Source organism: Salvelinus sp. IW2-2015, linkage group LG13 (assembly GCF_002910315.2).
Source record: "Salvelinus sp. IW2-2015 linkage group LG13, ASM291031v2, whole genome shotgun sequence".
Taxonomy (NCBI): Eukaryota; Metazoa; Chordata; class Actinopteri; order Salmoniformes; family Salmonidae; genus Salvelinus; species Salvelinus sp. IW2-2015.
In genome coordinates this window covers 46509731-46532182 of record NC_036853.1, presented here as the reverse complement: position 1 = coordinate 46532182, position 22452 = coordinate 46509731, and the positions used below count along the sequence as shown (strand labels likewise).

The following is a 22452-nucleotide window of genomic DNA, read 5'->3' as shown; positions in this document are numbered from 1 at the left end:
GAGCATGTCAAGGAAAGTTGCCGGGGAAAAGTGGAAAAAATAAGGGTTATTGGCTACGAGGTTTGGTAGCTATACAATGTGTTACTATTGTGGTTTGTGTGGCCAATGCACACAGAAAAATAGCATTGTCTATGTATTGGTAAAAAGGGTGAGATTGTAAAAAACAACAACACTTGAATGAACTTGATCCTTTGACTCATTGAGGATGTTCAGACCGTAGAGGACGTCAACGTAGCAGAGAGTCAATGTAGTGATGGCGACTCGTAGCGTGGAGGAGTCTTAAGTGCTCTCACGTTGTCCACACAAAGGGTTTTGATTCTGGAACATTTTAAACAACACCGTCACCTTGTCTTATCATGTCATCCAACTGTTAAACCTCGAAATCTCTCAGAAGAATCTAAGAACCAGGTACATTTATAGAACATATCCCCGGCCTCCATTTGACCAATCATCCTTTCGTCTCCCATCCCCCATCCCGATGCTCTGTGAGTCTGGGGCTGGGAGGACAGCAGCTGTTGTGAACATATGTCCACCCAACCAACACCTCTCCCTTCCCACTCCCAGCCCTAGCTAGGATAAAGATTAGAATATATTTGCCAACAACAGCTGATAAAGCCCTTAATGGCTGCCCGACACACCAATAAGGGTTTGTGGAATGACCCACTTCCATTGTATAGCTGGACCAGTCCATTCTAAAGGGGATCCTAGATTTTAAAATAATATTTTAGTAATTGATGAAATGTCTCATTTAGTATCAAAATGATCCATCCAACATAGTCAAGAAATTGGTAACCTGGATTGTAGACTAAAGTACATAAAGAAAGCTTAGAGGTGGGTTGTCTACTCCAGGACAGTGGTTCGCAACCTTTTTCAGTTATTGTACCACTAAGTACCAAGACTCTCATAAGTCTTCTCAAGTACCTATTCTAGTACCCCTGGTTGGGAACCACTGCTCTAAGACACTGAAACATTCAGTATTTTTTTTGCGCCAAATTGTTTTTACATCCATGGCCACCCTACTTTGCAAACAATTTCAGGTTCAAAGATTCCTCCTTATCTGTCATTTTGCCCCGAATAAACTCCACATGATTGTATGATTGAAATCTCTAAATGGGTTGTTCTGTAGGGAGACCAGACATCCTTACTATGGCATTGGTTTCACTGTTTGAATGCTGTTTGTCCTCACTGAGTTTCAGCCTCTCATCGACCTTCTGAATTTCCCTTTCAGCTCCAGCTAGTTATCGAGATAATATGGCCGCTCTTCATCTTCTTCATCCTCATATCTGTGAGGATGCATTACCCGCCCTACGAACAACATGAATGTAAGTAGCCCACACATACACAGAGTGCCTGAATTCACAGTGTACTAGCCTGTGAAAGACGATTTTCTGTGTTCTGTAAATTTGAAGGACAATAAAGCTTTTAGAATTTGAATTGAGCTCAAATCGACTCAAATCTAGCCTTGTCTATTCGCACAGTTATAATGAGGCAATTCAAGAATAATGTTAGTGTCTCGACTGGGTAAGCAGTGACGTACTAGAGACCTCATGACATTTGGTCCGAATACTGTTTCCCGTAATCATTTGTTCCCATTTCCCGTTCTTTGTAGTCAGATGAGTCAGAGATCACAAGATGGAGGACAACAGGATTCTAGACAGTTGTCCTCTATATCATCAGCCACTATTGTCTATTGAGTCCAAGACTCATAGGAAAGCAAAGCAATACAGACAAAAGATACTTCAGGGAAAGAGAGAGCTCATCATTTTTAAAGGACATTACTGTTCATATCAAAGACAGATAGTCACAACAAAACAGTGGAAGGCAGGACATTCCAACAAGAAATGTGTCTCAATGGATTTAGTTCTTCTAGAATCTAGAACAATGGATAAGGGGGGAAAAATTGTGGACTGAGTGAACACTTGTGGAAATGTTCCATAAGGCCTCCTGGAAAGCAATCTTTTTTTTTTTTATTGTCCAAGAAATGTCAATGCAGAGAAGAGTACGTTAATGGCCTTACCTGCCATTACTCATCCCAAGCCAATGTCCTCCCTCTATACTGTTTTCTTAAAAACATCCCACTCAGTTGGTCAATATCCCACTCAGTTGGTCAATATCCCACTCAGTTGGTCAATATCCCACTCAGTTGGTCAATATCCCACTCAGTTGGTCAATATTTGATATATTGACCCGCTGGCCTTTAAAACTCCTGTAGTACACAATAACAGCTCTGGGAACTTACTTACACAGGTAATATATTATCAATGCTGATGTACTTCATTTAAGTGTAATTCTATTTCCTTTGCATTCCACTTTGTGAAAGATCCATTGATCGTTAATTCAATGGAGTCGGTCAAGAAAAGCCTGTTTCCTGGAATGACCGGTGTACAACATTTGCCTGTTGTATCTTGGCAAACTCACATTGAATAACGTTGTTAATGAGAACATGATAATAATTCTTAGAAAACGTCAACTCCGACAAACCTGTTGATGACATTTTAAAGATGTTTTGACAAAGTTAGAAGCTAAAGTGGAATTGTTTATTTCTGTAAAATCAGAGAGTGAAATGAAATTGAATTATTGCAAAATTCACCTGAAAGCAATAATAAATTAATCTCCATTTAAATCTACTTCCTGAATTCAAATGTATACCAGTAAGACTCCAACAACACTGGACTGTGTAGTATGTTTGTTTACATCAATACAGTATGGACGTCAGTAGAAGGATGTATAGCTACTATACTTTCTATTGCCCTCCTTATCTCTATCTTGTCAATACAGGTCTCCAGTAAAGATCTTGGTTGCATCTCCATTGGCATCCTATTCCCTTTATAGTGCAGTACATTTGACCAGGGCCCTTAGGGAATAGGGTGCTATTTGGGATGTACATACTGTATTTCACCAGGTCAGAAGGCTCTTTGCCCTCATATATAATACAGATATACACTGAGTGTACAAAACATTTGGAACACCTGCCTAATATTGAGTTGCACCCCCTTTAAATTCATTGGGCATGGACTCTGCAAGGTGTCGAAAGCATTCCACAGGGATGCTGGCCGAAGTTGACTCCAATGCTTCCCACAGTTGTGTCAAGTTGGCTGGATGTCCTTTTGGTGGTGGATCATTCTTGATACACATTCTTGTTGAACGTGAAAATCCCAGCAGCGTTGCAGTTCTTGACACACTCAAACCAGTACGCCTGGTGCCTTGCCATACCCTGTTCGAAGACACTTACATTTTTTGTCTTGCCCATTCACCCTCTGAATGGCACACATACACAATCCATGTCTCAATTGTCTCAAGGTTTATAAATCCTTCTTTAACCGGTCTCCTCCCCTTCATCTACACTGATTTTAAATGGATTGAATAAGTGACATCAATAAGGGATCATAGCTTTCACCTGGGAAGTCTATGTCATGGTAAAAAGCAGGTGTTCAAAATGTTCTGTACACTCAGTGTAGGTTGGATAGCAGGCCAATAGGCTAGAGTCTAGCCGCTAGACTATTAAACTCTGTGTATGATACCTTAACTGTGGAATGTGAAAGGACAATTCAAGTGTCACTACAATGGCACTGCTTTAAAAAATCCAGCAGGCTTGTCAGACACACACACACACACACACACACACACACACACACACACACACACAAACATTGACAAAAAGGAAAATGTGAATACTTCTATAACATCTTGTTTTGCAGAATGTGCACGTCACCATTTTGTTGACGGTCAAACTTGTCACTAGTCAACTCGGATGTAAATAGTAATACTTGATTTCACCTACTGAACTCAACAGTATTGACCTCAGGACTGGGTCACACTGTACCGTCCCAGTCTAGTTGATTGCTTCACAATCTGCCGGGCTTTATAACTAACTACTGTACAGTAGCAGTGACAACCTCTTCTYACCCGTCACTGAAAGTGAATGCTGATCCAAAGGTCACATGAGTCATGTGGTTCACCGATGCAATTATTCACCAGATACCCCCCCCACGGGGGTCTGACTGTTGTCTATGGTACGGAGTTTGATGTTGCGGACAATGACGATCTCTCTTGGTCTCCGTCCCAGATGGCCCCCTATTCCCTACATAGTGCACTGCTTTTGACCAGAGCACCTGCGGAATAGGGGGTCATTTGGGATGCAGGCTTGGTCTCTCTGTTAGATAACACGGTTCTCATGCTAAACAAGATGTCCGCCTGGCTGTCCTTTCGATCTTCTGAATTGAGCCAAGCTGAAATGGAGTTTCACTCAGTCCTCCTTGCTCTGCCACTGTGAAATGTTGGGTGACTGACTAAAGTACCACAATTACCCAACCTAATCATTTGACTTCAGTGGCCATCTGGGCAGTTACATAGAGAGATATTGTGACATAGAGTGGTGTCGATCATTGAACTTCTCTATTCCCCCCCCCCCCCCTCCAGGCCATTTCCCTAACAAGGCCATGCCCTCGGCGGGCACCTTGCCCTGGGTGCAAGGGATCATCTGTAACGCCAACAACCCCTGCTTCCGCCACCCCACACCAGGAGAGACCCCAGGGCTGGTGGGCAACTTCAACGATTCTATGTGAGTTCATCCTGGGAAAATTGTCCCTTTAACATTTGACAGAATGATTTGATTAGTCATGTCTATGACAAACAACCAAGTAAACAATGTAAGCTAAGACATTAAAAGATTGAAATAATGGACCATGCCACAAGGAGCATTGTTCCTCCTTTCAGACCCTCAACCCCAGAGGATCAGCATGTGTGTTTTACCATCGTTGTTCCTCACATCGTCTAATCGTCTCTCTATGAAACACAGAATCTCCCGCCTGTTCATCGATGCCAAGAAGATCCTCCTCTACAGCCAGAATGACAAGAGCTTCGAGGGCTACAAAGTTCTGGTGCGGGCTCTGAGGAAACTACAGAGCAACACGGCAGGTAGGACAGATCACATTACATAGACTCTGAGCTACAGACTTAAAGATGCATCCGACTGGGCCAAAAACTGGTTGAATCAACTTTGTTTCCATGTCATTTCAACAAAGTAAATGGAATGCGATGACATTGAATCAATGTGGCAAACTGATTGGATTTGCAAAAAGTCATCAACATGCAGGAATTTCGTCTTTTTTCTTAAATTCAAAGACATGGTGACATTTTTTGTTGATTTCACATTGAATTCTCGCTAGTTGACAACTTAACCAAATGTAAATGAAAACGAGACGTTGAAATGACATCTGTGCCCAGTGGGATGTACATGGATAAACTTTTTTATTGATGCCCTGTCCATATATTTACGCTGATTTATATATTTGTACGTATTGTTTAAAGTACTGCATGACATCACATTTTATGTATGTTTCTGCGTGGACATTGATGTTACTGAATCTGATCCGAAGCCTGTATCCACCTGCATATATAGGCCCTGAGCCATAGACTTATTGCACGCATACTGATCTGGGTTTGGTTAGCCTGGTTTTTCAGTAGGTAGGTATGATCACCTATCTGTACATGCCTTATAGCTATAGATGTAGGACACACGCTGTACACTTGAAGCACATAGTACTGAACTTGAGACTTGTTTGGCGGTTTCAGTCCTCGTTTTCCTGGGGCCATACGGTGCAGAGAGTTCAGAGCAAATGGCATGCTTAGATTTTAATGGCCTCCATGAAAACCCAAATTCCTAATGCGAAGAAAAGCAGATTACTGGGGACCATACAGCTCCTAATCAGAATGGGGCCTTTTGGCTCATAATGGAGGGCAATGGGTGCAGGTTGGCAGCGTAGAAATAGAATTACTAGAATGGACGTTCTCATTCCAGTCAATGTTCTATGATTCAGTGTACCCATGAGTGATCCAGTCAAACAACGCGGTGGTCTGAGGGGCTTTGTTAGCCTGGTCCCCGATCTGCTGGGAGTTGGCTTGACGGCACAAACAAATATGGGACCAGGCTTTGTCCCTTCTAGTAATTAGATTTCTATGGTTGGCATAGCACTGGTGTAATCAGTCCATGCCAGTCCTGGGGTGGGGAGGTTGCTGGGGGGGGGGGGGGGGGGGGGGGGGGGGGGGGAGCGCCCATGTCCTGTCCTGTTCTATCTCTTTAAATGGCAGGAAGACCTCCCTGGACCCCACCCATCACAACAGGATACAGATTTAAACAAAGTGGCCCTTTGATGTTTTGACTGCTGTGTCTGTGTCTGAACTGGACCAACCCTGGGCTTGGAATGTGTCTGCATCCTGTTTGAGGATCATTATGTGCTCTAGTCTCCCCTCACGTTCCTGTCCATCTCATTTTAGATGGTGAATAAGTAATCGTATTAACAGCATGATAAAACTGCATACCATTTGAAAAGAAACTCCTGCACACTGCTCCACAGATTTAATGGGTACCGTATGTTCGCTTTTGGCTCTTGCTGAGCGGCCATTTTCAGAGTGGAAGGTACATGGGGATGTCATGACCTTGGCCCAGGAAGAGGGGGAAAGGTCTTCGAGGATATCAGGTTAATGATAGTATCTTTCCCTTGCATGAGTCTTGAGGTGTCCCAGTCCCCACACACCTACATATCTGCCATACATATTACCTACCCACCGGGCAGAACGCGTTGAATTAACATTATACCAATGTCATATTTCAACGTACAACTGACATGGACTATTAATTGACTTTTTTGGTTGAATTGGCTTATTATGTAATATCAACTGCTGGATGAGCCTCATGGCACGTCGTCAAGGTTAACGCTAACACCGCTGTTAAACCATCAAGCTGACGCATTTTAAAGATAACAAATGTCATTCATTATTACATAAAGGAGCATAAATGAACTGTGTCTGTGGTAACCATACTATCACGATTCTATATCTAACCAAAGAGTAGTTCAGAGATTAACATAGGCCTACCACTACAAGATGAATCGCTTCAAAACACTGACCCCACTTTGGTCTGGATAGAGAAAAGGTGTGAAAAAGTATTTCACATTTCCATTCCAACATGCATTTATCGTCTATCTACTCTTGCAGTATCACTTCCCACCTAGGCTTCCTTCCAGAGGACTCGAGCACAGTTAAGATATTACCTYAGATATTCAGGTCACGAAGACCGTGTCAACACTATTGCGTAACAGCTCCTTCCAGCATAATTATGTTGTATGCAAATTAAAACGAGTCACGTGAACAMTCTGGCCAAACGTGGAGAAAGGTGTCAGTGTTAAAAATACCAGTGTTCTAATATCAAGACTTGAAAAGCAACCAGTGTTAAAATTGGTTACGTCAGTGTTCAAAAGGAGTCTCGGAGCAGATCACAGCTCTGCATTGACCCTCTGTAAAATCCTTCCCCTATATGAAGCCTTACAGTGAAGTGCCGTTATGTCAAAGGGGAGAAAGTTCATGTTGTTGTTAGAATTAGTGCCTCGTGTCACAACAGAAGCACTTTAATCTTATTCATGAAACATATCCACTTCTCCATAATCTCACGAAATCCACACACTTTTCTCTTCTCTCGCTGTATGTTTTATATGCTAGACATCGTTAGACTGCTGCCTGCATTTCTCTTTTTGGGTTTGTAGCAAAAACTASCTTTAATGTAATAGGTTGATGTGTCAGCCAGACTGACTGACAGGCTTCCTAGGTGGGTCGTTTGTTCTTTCGAAGGTCGCTAAACTATTCTCTTCACACTGACGCGCAGATGCACGCACGCACAATTCTCCTRCTCAAAGAGGTCTGGCTTGCCTAGTGTCCCACATTCTTTGTCCTTTTCCCCCTGTCGGTCGGTCAAGTTCCAGATCAGTCAGACTCTCATTTCCCGTTTTGGTTCTGTTGAATAACACCACAGGCAGCTTCTTTCTCTCAGGTTATTAGACTGTCAGTCAGGACAGTCGTCTTCTGTGTCCAAAATGGAATCCTATTCCCGGTATAGTGCAGTAAGTTTGTTCCACTTCTTCAATCAACCTGAAATTATCTGTAGCCAACTGTCATTTGTCATACTTGGTAAAGGCAGCCATTTTGTTTGTCTGATTGTAGGTTATTTGTTGAGTCAGTGAGGTTTGGGAACAGGTGAATCATCAGTCTCCTCAGGTCTATCAAGTATTACTCACCAGAAGCTAGGGCAAGTAGTGACAAGCCTGGATGCCAGTCTGCCTCGTATTGTTGTAGCCTACTTGTTATTGTTTTGGTAGGTCAGAGACACAGCATAGTCACCACCTAAGCCACGTGCAGGGCTATCCCTCTTTATTGTATGGCGGTACTCTCAGTAGTTAGGGGCCAAGTGCAGACAGACAGTACCTTTAGGGGCTATCCCGCTGGTCTTTCATGGCAGTACTCTCACTCAGTACTGTTGTTAAGGCACATCTCCAGTCTCTTGTTTCCTGAAGTCAGGATGATTAGAGCTCATGACCACTCCTTGGTTATTTGCTCTGGGGTCGTCTCTATGCTCTGGGGTCGTCTCTATGCTCTGGAGTGGTCTCTATGCTGTGGGGATGTCTCTTCAACACACACTACGTCCCCCCTGACCTGCTCCCAGGAGCCTCTGGGGCAGCTAAGTGTTTCCTGTCTAGATCGTGTTACCAGTTGAGTTTTACCTGGAACCCAAAAGGGTTCTCCTACAGGGACAGACAAAGTTGTAGGTATAAGTTTTCTTCAAAAAGTATAGGGTRAGGAATAGGGTTAGGGTTCTGACCAGGAAAAACTCCTTGGCCCTAGTTAGGGGTGAAACTACCTTCTAGTAACCCCCCTTCCTCCCTCCAAGGGGAAATGTTCCTACTTTACCATGTATCCGGCAGCTACTCTTGTCACTGTGCTAACTAACGCAACACAAACACAGAGATGCTAATGTTTAAGTAAGGAGATTTCCAATTCAAGCTGGGCAGGGAGGGATGGGGCAGAGTGAAAAGTGAGGAGCCCAGAACTCTAGCCCAGTATTTGGGCCAAAGTGGAACGCCCTAGAGTAACCCCGGCTGCMGAGTGCCAAGCAGCAGAGTGCTGAGCTGACTTCAACTGMTTTTTAAGCGGAGATGACTTCTCTGGAATGTTCTGACCCAGTGAACACAATAGTCCCCTGAGCAGGGTAAACTGGGTCCATGATATCTCTCTGTCCATGCCAGTGTATTAGTATAATATTTATACTATACCATATTATTGAGGACTTTACAGTTTTCAACCAAAGAACCCTGTGTATTTGGAGTTTCCCCAGATAATAGACTATCATTTCTTTATTCAAGACGATGAGTTTCGATGCGAAATCACAATTGTATCCATAAAAACATATTTCTGTCTTTTAAATAGATCTGTTTCTAATTATGCAGCACGGTGTTCCTAGTCAGTCTGTTGAATGTGCATTCCATCATCCCATTCCAGGTTTCAAGCTGAAGGACTTTCTCCGCGATAAGGAGACCTTATCGTCGTTCCTGCATCGCAACGCCTCCCTATCCCATCATGCCGTCCAGCAGATTGTAGAGGCTGACCTRAACCTAGAGAAGGTAAACATATTCACTGTGTGAAGAGAAAAGAGAAGGCTTCTCKTTCTGTTTGTCACCACATCGAGTACTTTTTTAAAGGTAGTCATACATGCCATGACCTTGGTTTGCTGGTATTTGACACGCTGTAACTATATATATAACGTGAGACGGCTACACTTGTAACGCCCTGTTATGAAATCATAAGGGGGGGTGGTGTTGCGGAGAGAACCAAGTCTTTGGCTCATATCATCCTCTTTCTCAGGGAAAATAATTCAGCTCAGTTTCAGCAGAATTCATCACTGTCTGTAGTTGGAGGGCAGTAGTCACATGATTTAGCTCCGCCCTCCGTCTCTCCTCCATCTTCTGTCTGCCWCACAGTGAGCATGTGCAGAGAGGGGCTCACTCACACGCGGTGGATCTATTAACCGTATCACCACCCACCCCTGGGGATGTTTTATAACCCATCAGCCCCCTCTCTCTCTGGCCTTTTTCCACAGATAGTCCGGGATGGTCCTACAGTACATTGTAGAAATGTTCAGGGGATTTTAGTCCGGCTTTCTGTTGASATACATTTTTTTTCTTCATATCAGAAGAAGAAATGTATCAAGGAAATCAATTTGCGAAAGGGATATTTGGTATGGTAAAGAATTTGGCAGTATTATCCACACCAAAAAAACAGTGTAGCCCTTAATACCCATAGGTACCTAGTAGTGCAGTTATCTAACAGTTTGTCCCAGGTTCAAAAGTAACCTGTGATGCTGAGGGTCAAGGTCATTAAGGGAGTCAACTCATTACTCCTCCACTCTACTCTACAGTTACACAGAAAGAATGTCCTGAAGCTGTCTCAGCCAGGCTATCATCTAGTTCATCCCAGCTTGGATGTGGTAATACAGGACACATTGTTATTCACCGCAGCAGCTTCCCTCTGCCTCCCTCCCTTCCTCTGCCTCCCTCCCTTCCTCTGCCTCCCTCCCTCAGTCAGCCAGTCTGGACACATGTGCACTGTATGCGCCTCAGACCGGTGGGACCTTCGAGCTATGCCTCCCTAAGTGGAAAAAACAAGTCTCTCCCATGCATGACTGAAAAGCTGCACAGTGCACATTTTTCATATGTTAAGTTGTTGACCATGTTGTGAGATAGCTATGACCATGTGGAAATGTAGAATTATGAAATTAGATTTTTTTTATGGGTCATTCTGCAAGCAAATAGTTTCCTGGAATAGAATTTTAAAGAATTGGGTTTCCAGAGTGGTTCTGATAYGTTAGAAATAACGTTCCCCAAACATCTTTGTTTGTGTTGAGTCATAGGAACATTTGGTAATGCCTCTGGAGCACGTTTTGGTTTTTGCCCTAGCGCTACACAGCTGATTCAAATAATCAAAGCTTGATGATGAGTTCATTATTTGGATCAGCTGTGTAGCGCTAAGGAAAGAAACTAAACGTGTCACCAGGACTGAGTTTTGGGAAACGCTGCCCTAGAGATATAACAACAGCTTTCCTGTGATMATATATGATRCAAAYCATATTTGCAAAATCATTCCTGACTAGGCATTCATRGTGAAAGTTGTTACAGTTAAAACATGAAATCACAATTCTCCCCGACATCCCCGCAACACATTTTTTTTGTTTGTTTCTCGACTGCGAGAACTTGATCCCRGAAATATCATTTCATGTTATCTACCAGGTCCTGATTGGAGGTTTCGGCGTCCATCTTAGAGATATGTGTAACACCACTTCTCTGGAGGAGTTTGTGACCATCTCCGACAATAATGTGTCACGGCTCACTCAAGACATCATCTGCAAGGCCTCCCCTGATTGGCTGAACAAGGCCCAGGACCACTTCCTGTCCAACCTGGACTTCCTAAAACCCATACGGGTAAGAAACACTTAAAATACTAACACTTTTTAAAAACTTAACACGGAACACTTTAACACTGGGGGCTTTAACACTGAACACTTTAACACTGAGGGCTTTAACAGTGAATACTTTAACACTGGGGGCTTTAACAGTGAATACTTTAACACTGGGGGCTTTAACAGTGAAAACTTTAACACTGAACACTTTAACACTGGGGGCTTTAACACTGAACACTTTAACACTGGGGGCTTTAACAGTGAACACCTAATAACACAATTCCATAGGCCTAGCAAATCTTCATTTGTTCAATGAATGTATTATTACACTATTGGTCAGTCAGACAAACTGAATAGGCTTTTCCCTTTGCACTCACTTTTACACAAAGCACACTTTATGGCGGGATAATGTAGCCTGCTGACACCAAGCCTTCTTTCTTCTGATAAAGAGAACATCATGTTCCCTGACATGATTACCATTTAGGGTCAGGAATTATCAATCCATATTTCTGTACAAGATTTCTGTTCTTATTTCATAAGAACATAAGTCCTGTTCCTGTCACAAAACATTAGCTTGACAATGAATGCGTCCCTTGTCTCTTTCTCGTAATGGGAGTTGGAGAGGCCGTGAACCCTGCTCTGGCAGATGTCTGAATATAGACTTTTGACAGACACACAGACACACAGACACACAGACAGACAGACAGACAGACAGACAGACAGACAGACAGACAGACAGACAGACAGACAGACAGACAGACAGACAGACAGACAGACAGACACACAGACACACAGACACACAGACACACAGACACACAGGAAAATACAGTGTGTTAATTTCAACAATAATAGGACTCAGTGAATAGAATCACTGTACACCTCAGATAACCGTCACACTTGGATGCAAATAGAGGAGTGATCCATTTTAGCTGACCCAGTTTTGTTAGCTAAGTCAGAACTCTCAGTCCGGTGTTGGGACAAGCTTTTGGAAGGTGCCAAAGTSTACAGAACAGTCTGCCAATGAAAATGCTGTCGCAATGGTCAACTAACACGGGAGAAAATGTTGTAAATATTTGTCGAAATATCATACTGCTGAATCAGCCGTAATTTCAAACCGGTGTTATGGTGATACTATTTGTTCTAAAAAAGACCAATAGGTTTCCCTCCCTAACAAAATAGATCAGGGATATTAGACTAGTATAAAGTAACCGACTTCTCTTGAGTACTGATATAGGCCCTGATCCAATATCCACATCATACAACTACACATAAAATTAAGCCTTGCATTAGGCTTGCGTTCTAAGTGGTACACTAATATGGACAATGGAACGCAGCAATATTGGACCTATAAGGAAAGCTGACCCCAGACCTGTACTTAGTGGCTAAGGTGCGTCTGAAATGGCACTCTTTTCACTATGTAGTGCAATATATAAGGAATACGGTTACATTTCAGATGCACCTTAGCCACTAAGTACAGGTCTGGGGTCAGCTGTGAGAGTGCAGCAGCTCACATTTCAGKGGCCCTCTTGTGACAGTCAATAACAGATGAGGTTGAACAGGAACCCCTCTCTGAAGTGTCCCTGGAGAGTGTTTGTTCTCATGTCTTTTATCCCCCCKTRCCCCTCTCTCCCCTTTCTCCCTCWTCCTCCTCACCCACAACAGAAGGATGTGAAGTCCGACCCTGAGGTCGTCCAGAAGGTATCCGCGGCAACCGACGGTCTGCTAGAGAGCTTGGGAGCGCTGGCTGTAGAGGTAGGTGCTGTCTGTCAGAAACAACCACGACACACACACACACACACACACACAACACACACACACACACACACGCACACACACACGACACACACACACACTAACATGTATGTTTCAACGTACATTTCTGGGTCTGCATCTGTTTTGGATAGTCTTAAACAACCCTTGAATCAACCTGCCTTATCAGTGAACTCATTTGAATGTAGGCCGAAAGCAACCACTAAGATAGCCATCAGTTGTAGCAGTGGTCTGACAAAAACAGGTCCTTCCGCTACACATCTCTGGACCGCAATGTGCAAACAAAACCCATCTGTCCCCTCAATAATAAACAAGCTAGCTTGATGCTCTGGCCCTCACAAAATGGCCATCTCAAATGGCTGTAACCCTGCAATTTTGTACACAAGGTTAGTCTTTCACAACAAATCGACTGTTTAGTGTCATCAGTCCAGTTGGTAGCAGTCCAGGTCAGGACATGGCCAAACCGCAACGCTATCCCTCCGTGGCATCTGCACTGTCAACATAGCTAACTGCCCCCAACATATCAGACCCAGTTCTGGAGTAACCAAATCTGTGCTAGCTACATAAAGAAATGTCCACTATGGGGCCTCCCGAGTGGCGCAGCGGTCTAAGGCACTGCAWTGCAGTGCCTGAGCCGTCACTACAGATCCGGGTTCAATCACTGCCGGCCGCGCCCGGGAGACCCATGAGGCAACGCACAATTGGCCCAGCGRCGTCCGGTTTAGGGGAGGGTTTGGCCGGCCGGGATTTCCTTGTCCCATCGCACTCTAGCGACTCCTTGTGGCGGGCCGGGCGCAGTGCACGCTGACACGGTCACCAGTTGTACGTGTTTCCTCTGACTTATTGGTGCGGGTGGCTTCCAGGTTAAGCGAGCAGTGTGTCAAGAAGCAGTGAGGCTTGGGTGGTTSGTGTTTCGGAGGACGAATGGCTCTCGACCTTCGCCTCTCCAGAGTCCGTACGGGAGTTGCAGCGATGGGACAAGACTGTAACTACCAATTGTGGAGAAAAAGGGGTAAAAAGTACAAAGACATAAAAGTACAAAAATTAAAGGAATGTCGAATACAATACATGGCTGGGAAACGCTGAGAGACTTAGCAGGCTGTACTAGGGGAAAAGACTACAATAGATCACCTTGTCACGAGACTCTCAGCTCCCTGTCCCCCCACCCCTTCTCAATCTCTCCTCCTTCCACCTCCCCCTTTCCCCCTCTCTCCCTACCACCTCCCCTCTCTCCAGCCACAGTACTGCTGAGTTGGCGGAACATAAGGAAGCCGTCAGCTGTGGGAAAAAGAGGTCGTTCCCACTGATGTGTTTAGCATACACTCTCTGGCAGAACTGTATGTCCCTGTATATCCATCTGGCATACTGTATGTGTCATCAGAGGAAATCCATGGACAAAGATAAGTCCCTTAAAAGAATGATGGAATGATCCCCTCCCTACTCAACAAGTCAAACAAGCAGCAATGTTACAAGGCAAGAGAAGCTACCGGTATGAATGTCTCAAAAACAGAAAAATACACTTTTRCCACCTTTATTTAACCTCAACCACAGCTTTTTGCRGTTAGCTGCTTTTGTTCCCTGGTGTGAGAGGGAAGAGGRTTAGTTAGCCTCGTAGCTAACTGAGCTGTCTCGGCTCAGAGACATAAKCTCTAGTAACCTCTCTTCAGGCTGGAGGCACGAGGTGTTGGAACAGACGCAGCCTTCCTCAAATGACTCGGCCTGTTTGCATGCTATATGTCTGGCCCGCGGGGCGTGAGGCAGAGAGACAGGCACAGACAGAAAGAGAGAGAGAGGCTCTGTCACCGTTCTCACTGTATACGGAGAGCTCTACTTGAGGTGGAGTGGAGAAAAAACCTTCCTCCCATCTCTTCCTCTCGTCCTCCCACTGGCTGCCCTGTTCTATCTTTGTGTGTTTTTGGAGCTGAGGAAGCATGTGACTTGCTGAGGCGGCTGCCGAAATCAGCTGCAACCACAGAACACTGAGGGCGGATCTCGGAGTTTGCTGGAATTTCTTTGTCTTTGTTATGAGAAACTTGACTGTAAATGATCACGGCATTCTAACTGATGACACCATTCTAAATGATTACACCATTCTAAACGATGACAACATTCTAAATGATTACACCATTCTAAACGATGACAAAATTCTAAATGATTACACCATTCTAAACGATGACAACATTCTAAATGCTTAGAATGTGTTGTCATCTTTGTCAAAAAGGGCAGCTCTAGGAAAACTAGGGTTGTTAATTAAAGGGTCAGTGTCAATGAAGATATGTTAAGTGTCGGAGGGTCTCAAGTCGTCTCCTTGTGGAAGAAAATTACTAGAACTATGCAACAATATCCGGTCTGTTTCATTTCATCACGTATCACAAGATATTATGCAACAAGGTTAGATAATAAAACCAATATATATTTATAGTTCCAGAAAGATGCRMRGTTGGGATATAATTACTGACCTACCTATTCTATTCTCCATCTCAAATGACAAAAGACCTTGTTATGCATAGGTGCGTTAATTTTAGRTCCGTCCACCGTCTTCAAAGTGTTTTTCTAAGATAACCAGCCACTTGTGCGGTGAGTCCACTGTGTTTCCTTTCTTCGGTTACTCTCGGACATTTTTCTTTGTCTCCATTGTGCAAACACTGATACWCGRGCACACACGCACAGGGCCTMTCTCACTCTCAAGCACACAGGTCGGCCTGGTTTTCGTAACGTCACTTTCACACCTAAAGAAGCAGATTTGCTAAATAGACTCAATTAAAAGGGGACCATCACYCTCTCCCAGAAGTTTGGTTGGTGCATAAAACCTGGGAATTCAGATCAGCAAAAAGGTGTGATGGGTCCACACAACYACAACAACAAAAAGTCAAACTCTCATAGAAGTTATTCAAGGTTTTTTAGGGTCTTAAATGTTTGTGGATTTTCAGCATTTCTGACCTAGAGTGCACAGTGAACRCATTGCTATTCTAATTTATTACCGGACACAGAATTCTCAGAAGTAGTGAGGACTTGAGGAGAATAAGGATGTGAGTATTTAAAATGTTTTTAAAAATCCTTTATTGAAAATATGGGCGGGGGATTGCGCAATAGACCACACAAGCCACATGTTTTCAACGTTTTCAGGCTACCATGCAATTTGAGTGAGTGTGACAAGAACAGTTGCTGTATTTGTCCCAGGCTGTTGGCAGGCAGTTAGGACAAGTGTTTTTCACCTTAAGTCTAACAAAGTCTGTTTCCCAAATGGCACCCTATTCCCTWTATAGTGCACTACTTTTGACTAGGGCCCGTTGCAGCCAAAGGCTCCTATCTGGAATAGCTTTCATTAACTCTCTGAACTCACACAGTACATCAGTTCTAGAACATGTCTGAATGTTGGTGTAAACATGTCTCAACATGTCTTCGGCACATGMTGTAATTATGTGTTGACTTGACACATATTACTGTACTCTGAAAATACTTTAATTTACGCATACACAAAACACAATAGAACACAATACACAAATACAAGAGTAAAAATTCTAATAAATCYGTACCAGACAAATGCATCAAATAAAAAAAACTAAATAATACGATTCATAAGATGTATTCTATAGTGTCTTAAATGTACACATTCCACTCCTCTTCCCCTAGCTGGCCAGTATGAAGAGTTGGAAGGAGATGCGTAACGAGATCCATTACCTGACGGCCAACGCCACAGGCTCCCCCAGCCACATGTACCAGGCCGTGTCCCGTATCGTCTGTGGCCACCCCGAGGGCGGCGGACTGAAGATCAAGTCCCTCAACTGGTACGAGGACAACAACTACAAGGCCCTGTTCGGTAACCATGGCGGCAACGGCAGCGACGACGAACCCGTGTCCGCCTACGACAACACCTCAAGTGAGTCCTTGGTCAAGTCCCTGATCTGAACTTTTACATAAATTCATAGTTTTTACTTATATCAAACGTGGATCAATTTGTTCGTAATGTTAGAGTAAAAAAACGGAGTCTCCACGCACTTCAATCAGATGCAATTTCAGTTTGTAATTTTTGGTACAGCTTTTAACAGTTTGCGGGGGGGGATACAGGATGTATGGACACCAGTGTATTCCTCCCTGGTGTTATAACAGAGATAGCCACAGTAACCCTCTTCAAAGTGTATAGGCTACGGAATGCTCTCCCTACGGTGGTGTGATACTAACTTGTGTCCGTCTGTCCTCCGCCCCTCAGCTCCGTACTGTAACAGCATGATGAGGAGTRTGGAAGCTAGCCCCATCTCCAGGATGATATGGAGGGCCCTGAAGCCTCTCCTCATGGGAAAGATCCTCTACACCCCCGACACTCCCGCCACACAGAGGATCATACACGAGGTGAGAGACTCTTAACTGAAGGAACACCAAAGGAACCTACATATAAATGTTTCTACACTAACTCAGCATCGAGGCCAGGCAGCCATTTTAACCATCTCTCTCCGTTCTCTCTCGCTCTCTCTCCGTTCTCTCTTTCTCTCTCTCCTATAACTCTCTCTCTGATCTCTCTCCCTCTTTCTCGACTCTCTCTTTCTCCCCTCTTATCTATCTTCCTCTCCTATCTCTCTCTTTCTCTCCAATCTCTCTCTCTCTCTCTTTCTCCCCCCCCCCCCCCCCCCCCCCCCCGATGAACAAGACGTTCCAGGAGCTGGGTATCCTGAGGGACCTGGGTGGGATGTGGGAGGAGATGAGGCCTAAAGTCTGGACCTTCATGGAGAGCAGTGAGGAGATGGACCTGGTTCGGGTGAGTTTCTACTCTCTCATCTGATCTCATGGTATTTACAGTTCTACCTACAGTATACAGTAGCTACAGATCGGTTGTCATGATACCAACAGTATCGGGCACTGTAGAAGAACACAGAAAACAGAGAACAACATATGGTTCCACGCATAGGTTTGGTGTCGATAGGGTTTGAGGCTGCTAATGTTATCATGGTTCCTATTAGCCTAAAAGAAGACTGTTGGGGAAGATCTTTTACATTGACGTTTGAGTCATTTAGCAGACGGTCTAATCCAGAGCCACTTACAGTTAGTGCATTCATCTTAAGATAGCTAGGTAGGACGACCACATATCTCAGTCATAGTAAGTCAATTTTTCCTCAACAAAGTAGCTATCAGCAAAGTCAGAGCTAGGAAGGTGGGAAAAGTATTTGTAGTGAAATAACCCCCAGACAGTCCAAGCAATACATCATTTGCTGTGTGGTTTATTATTATTTATTGACAAGATGTTGTTAAAGATTTCAATCACCGTAACTAACYTGGTCTACGGTGTCCCTAACGGAAAACAATATTACAGTCAGAGTGCAGTATAACTGKAGTATAACTGCAAARACTGCGTCAAAAATAGAAATAAATGTTTACTGCAGTAATTTTGCGGTAAAATATATTCTGCAATTACTGTGTCCGAAATACCACAGCRGACTGCAGTTACTGCACTTTTACCYCAGTTTCAAAACTGTAATATTTTTTTGAAAGGGGTTAGAAAAGAYGGGACAGTGTTTTCAGTGTACACACAGCAGGTTTATCGTCTTGAGAATCTGACATGCAGTTGAAAGGAAAGGGACAAACAACGATGAAATTACATTATTTGATTCATGTTAATTTAAGGTAACCGTAGGTGATAGGATCTTTCCATTTCTTACAGAGGTTGCCACCTAACATGGCTCCTCCTCATGCTATGAGAAAGGCCATGGTCCTACCAGTAATGTATATCACCGGTCCAATACTGCCACACAGTGGTRGAAAATATATGACAAAAATGAACTCCCAGAGGCATTTTCTCCATAGCAATTCATTTTGTGGTATTTTTAGTGGCTTACAGCTAATGTGGCCATTAACCACAATGGCTTGTAATTGACTTATCATTACATAGTACTTTGTGGTGTGAGTGCTATTGATAGGAGACCCCTGGTAATAGATACAGGCTAATGGATAGGATGGATGAATGATTTGAGGGAAACAAAAAACAAACCGTCAAAATGTACAGTTCAGACCATTTATTTTCTTTGAACTGGTGGAAATGCTTATGAGAGAGCTCCAAACTACACAAACAACTATAGGCAACCAACACAGCGTCTATATCTGAATCTCTATCCGTCTGTTACCTTATTCCTGTTTAGACACTGCTTCAGAACAACGCCAGCGCCCGCTTCTTTAACGACCGTCTGGCTGGCACAGAGTGGAAGGCGGAGGACGTGTCCCGCTTCCTGACCAAGACTGCGGAGGACAAACATCCCGCCGGATCGGCCTACACCTGGAGAGAGGTGTTCAACGAGACCGACGACGCTATCAAGACCATCTCCCGCTTTATGGAGGTGCGTGTGTGCGCCGTTCTCAAGGACAGTTATACGCTTAGATGACACTAATAAGCGAATGACATACCGTAGGTGGAATTGGCCCCATTCTATAGTCTACACTCCTATCTAATTCCGTCAGCTCAGTTCAAGGTAAAGGACGTAAGATAACGAATGAGCCCCTGGTTCGTTTCTGTTAACACTGAGCACCAATAGATAGTGGTAATTCTAAGSCTTAGGTTTCCCGTGAACATCACATTTACCATGCCCTTGTAAATCAAATCAATTCAATGCAGTTTAGACTTTGGTCAGTTTGTCTGTGTCTTACGTAACCCTGCTCTCTGTAGCTAAATGCTGATCCATTTTAATGGCTCCAATGAAAGGGTAACTGTTGTTGCCATGCCAGATTAAACGCAATTGGACAACCGAATGATTTTCCATTCCAGATAATTATACATGGCACATACTGTACGGGTTGAAAATAGTTTAGTGTGTCCAAATAGGCCTTGGCTTGGTGACGCTGGTCCCTTCAACGTATGTGAGTCCCAAAAAGCTGGAGGCCAAAACCTTTAAGAGTCATGCTGATAGCTTTATGCGTTTTGCAAGGGTATTTGTGGCTCCTATAACACAATCATTATAWACGGTATTAGTGCAGCTTATTACTTTAACACATTTCCTCCGGCAACGCTGTACGCTGAGAGTCGGGACGCAAGTTCAGGGAGTGAATACACTTAATAAATAAATGAACAAAACAAGAAACACGAACAGCGCGCCGACATGAAACAGAAACAATYACGACTSGGGAAGAAACCAAAAGGGAGGTGACAGATAAGGGGCAGGTAATRAAGGAGGTGATGGAGTCCAGGTGAGTGTCATGATGCACAGAACGCTGGTGGRGGGAGTGCGCCATAACTAYCAGCCTGGTGACCTAGAGGCRGGAGAGGGAGCACACGTGACACTTCCTTGGAAATAAGGCCAATGGCCATTTAAATAAGCTTTTCAATGTGCATTTGTCAAAATGAGAAACTAATTCAAAATTGTAATTTATTTGTACAAGTCATTTGATATCAAGTGAGTAGTTATTAGCCTGACAACCCWCCACAGTGTGTTAAAAGCCTGACAACCCTTCTTGTAATCTTCCACAGTGTGTGAACCTGGATAAACTAGAGCCAGTGGCCAATGAGGAAAGACTGGTCAACAAATCCATGGGTCTCCTAGACAACCAGAAGTTCTGGGCTGGGATAGTGTTCCCGGACATCGCCCGTAGCAACAGTTCTGACCTGCCGGGTAACGTCAACTACAAGATCCGCATGGACATCGACAATGTGGAGCGCACCAACAAGATCAAGGACGGGTAAGATCCATTTCATAAAAATGTTTACTACGACAACTCTGGCTGGCCAAATCAAATTGGCCTGCAGGTTGTATTTGGCCCGTGGGCCGCCGGTTGCCAACCCCTGCTGTAGACTAATGTATTTTATGCTTTTAGTTATTCTAGTTATTGAAAGAGTCCAGTATGTTGTAATAAGGTATTAGAAGCCAATCGTGAACATAGAGTATATAAACACGTCTTCCTAACTTTCTATCCTGGTCCCTCTGTAGTTACTGGGACCCTGGTCCCCGGGCCGACCCCTTTGAGGACCTGCGCTACATCTGGGGTGGTTTCTCCTACCTGCAGGACGTTATAGAACAGGGCATCGTCAGGGCGGTGACGGGCAGTAAGGAGAAGACTGGAGTCTACATCCAACAGATGCCTTACCCCTGCTACGTAGACGATATGTAAGTAGCGCTGCGGAGACTTGGAGACATGCTGTTGTTCTATAGCCAGGATGAAATATTATAGTGTATATGTGAATAACACAATATCATAGCACAGCATAGCATAACACAGCACAGAATAGCACAGCACAGAATAGCAGAGCACACAAGAAAACAAAGCTATTTTTTTCCCCTTCTCAGAGAGTCATGCTGAAAAGTAGACATTTTTGAGCATAGAGATGAGGCTACAAGCTCCTGTTAGTTGTTAACACTGCCTGCGAAAGTACGCTGTATCTTTAATCATTTTCAGCGTTTCAGGATTTCTCTGTGCTCCCTCCTCTCCAGGTTCCTGCGGGTGATGAGTCGCTCCATGCCTCTCTTCATGACCCTGGCCTGGATGTACTCTGTGGCCCTCATCATCAAGGGCGTGGTCTATGAGAAGGAGGCGCGGCTCAAAGAGACCATGAGYATCATGGGATTGGACAACGGRATCCTGTGGCTCAGCTGGTTCATCAGCAGCCTCATCCCCCTGCTCATCTCCGCCTCGCTGCTGGTGGTCATACTCAAGGTGTGTGTGGAAGCAGACACACACACACGCACACATGCACGGAACCCTTACGCAATCACATACACACACAATTCACCATGTTTCATAATCTCATCCATCTCCTCTGGTCCAATCAGATGGGGAACCTGCTTCCCTACAGCGACCCTTGCGTGGTCTTCCTGTTCCTGGCTTCCTTTGCTGTGGTAACCATCATGCAGTGCTTCCTCATCAGTACCATCTTCTCCCGTGCCAACCTGGCGGCGGCCTGCGGAGGAATCATCTACTTCACCCTCTACCTGCCCTATGTCCTCTGTGTGGCCTGGCAGGACTACGTGGGTTTCGGGGCTAAAGTCATTGTGGTGAGTTCAGATCGCTAATACACTCTTTTGTTGTCATGGTAATGTTGGAATGGGCTTGTAGTGGAGGTGGGTTTGTGAAACCCTCTCACGTGATGACGAGTTACCTTGCACGAGACCTGAAGACTGTTCGAATCTACTTTGTCACTTTTTTGTTTGTTCTTTGTCATAAACATAGTCCTCTTTTCTAACTTGTGTTRTATTCTCCCGTCTTTCTCCAGAGCCTGTTGTCCCCGGTGGCATTTGGGTTCGGCTGTGAGTACTTTGCCCTGTTTGAGGAGCAGGGAGTGGGAATCCAGTGGTCCAACCTGTTGTCCAGCCCCTTGGAGGAGGACAGCTACTCCCTCACCACCTCCATCTGTCTCATGCTGTTTGACTCCTTCCTCTACGGGGTCATGACCTGGTACATCGAGGCTGTCTTCCCTGGTAAGCAGCAGC

General features: G+C 44.3%; 1 protein-coding gene across 5 annotated transcripts in view; it reads left to right on the top strand.

The window, feature by feature from the left end:
- LOC111971606 (phospholipid-transporting ATPase ABCA1) overlaps nt 1-22452 on the top strand; it is a 39571-nt gene that overhangs the window by 2233 nt on the left and 14886 nt on the right. For all 5 annotated transcript variants that reach the window (XM_070446363.1, XM_070446362.1, XM_070446367.1 and 2 more), the window contains 15 exons: nt 1229-1322; nt 4420-4561; nt 4799-4917; nt 9328-9449; nt 11112-11303; nt 12944-13033; nt 16685-16931; nt 17262-17401; nt 17688-17804; nt 19180-19374; nt 20499-20707; nt 20956-21132; nt 21457-21679; nt 21796-22017; nt 22236-22440. In XM_070446363.1, the coding sequence (XP_070302464.1) occupies nt 1229-1322; nt 4420-4561; nt 4799-4917; nt 9328-9449; nt 11112-11303; nt 12944-13033; nt 16685-16931; nt 17262-17401; nt 17688-17804; nt 19180-19374; nt 20499-20707; nt 20956-21132; nt 21457-21679; nt 21796-22017; nt 22236-22440 (2494 nt within the window). The remainder of the gene's footprint in view (nt 1-1228; nt 1323-4419; nt 4562-4798; nt 4918-9327; nt 9450-11111; nt 11304-12943; nt 13034-16684; nt 16932-17261; nt 17402-17687; nt 17805-19179; nt 19375-20498; nt 20708-20955; nt 21133-21456; nt 21680-21795; nt 22018-22235; nt 22441-22452) is intronic.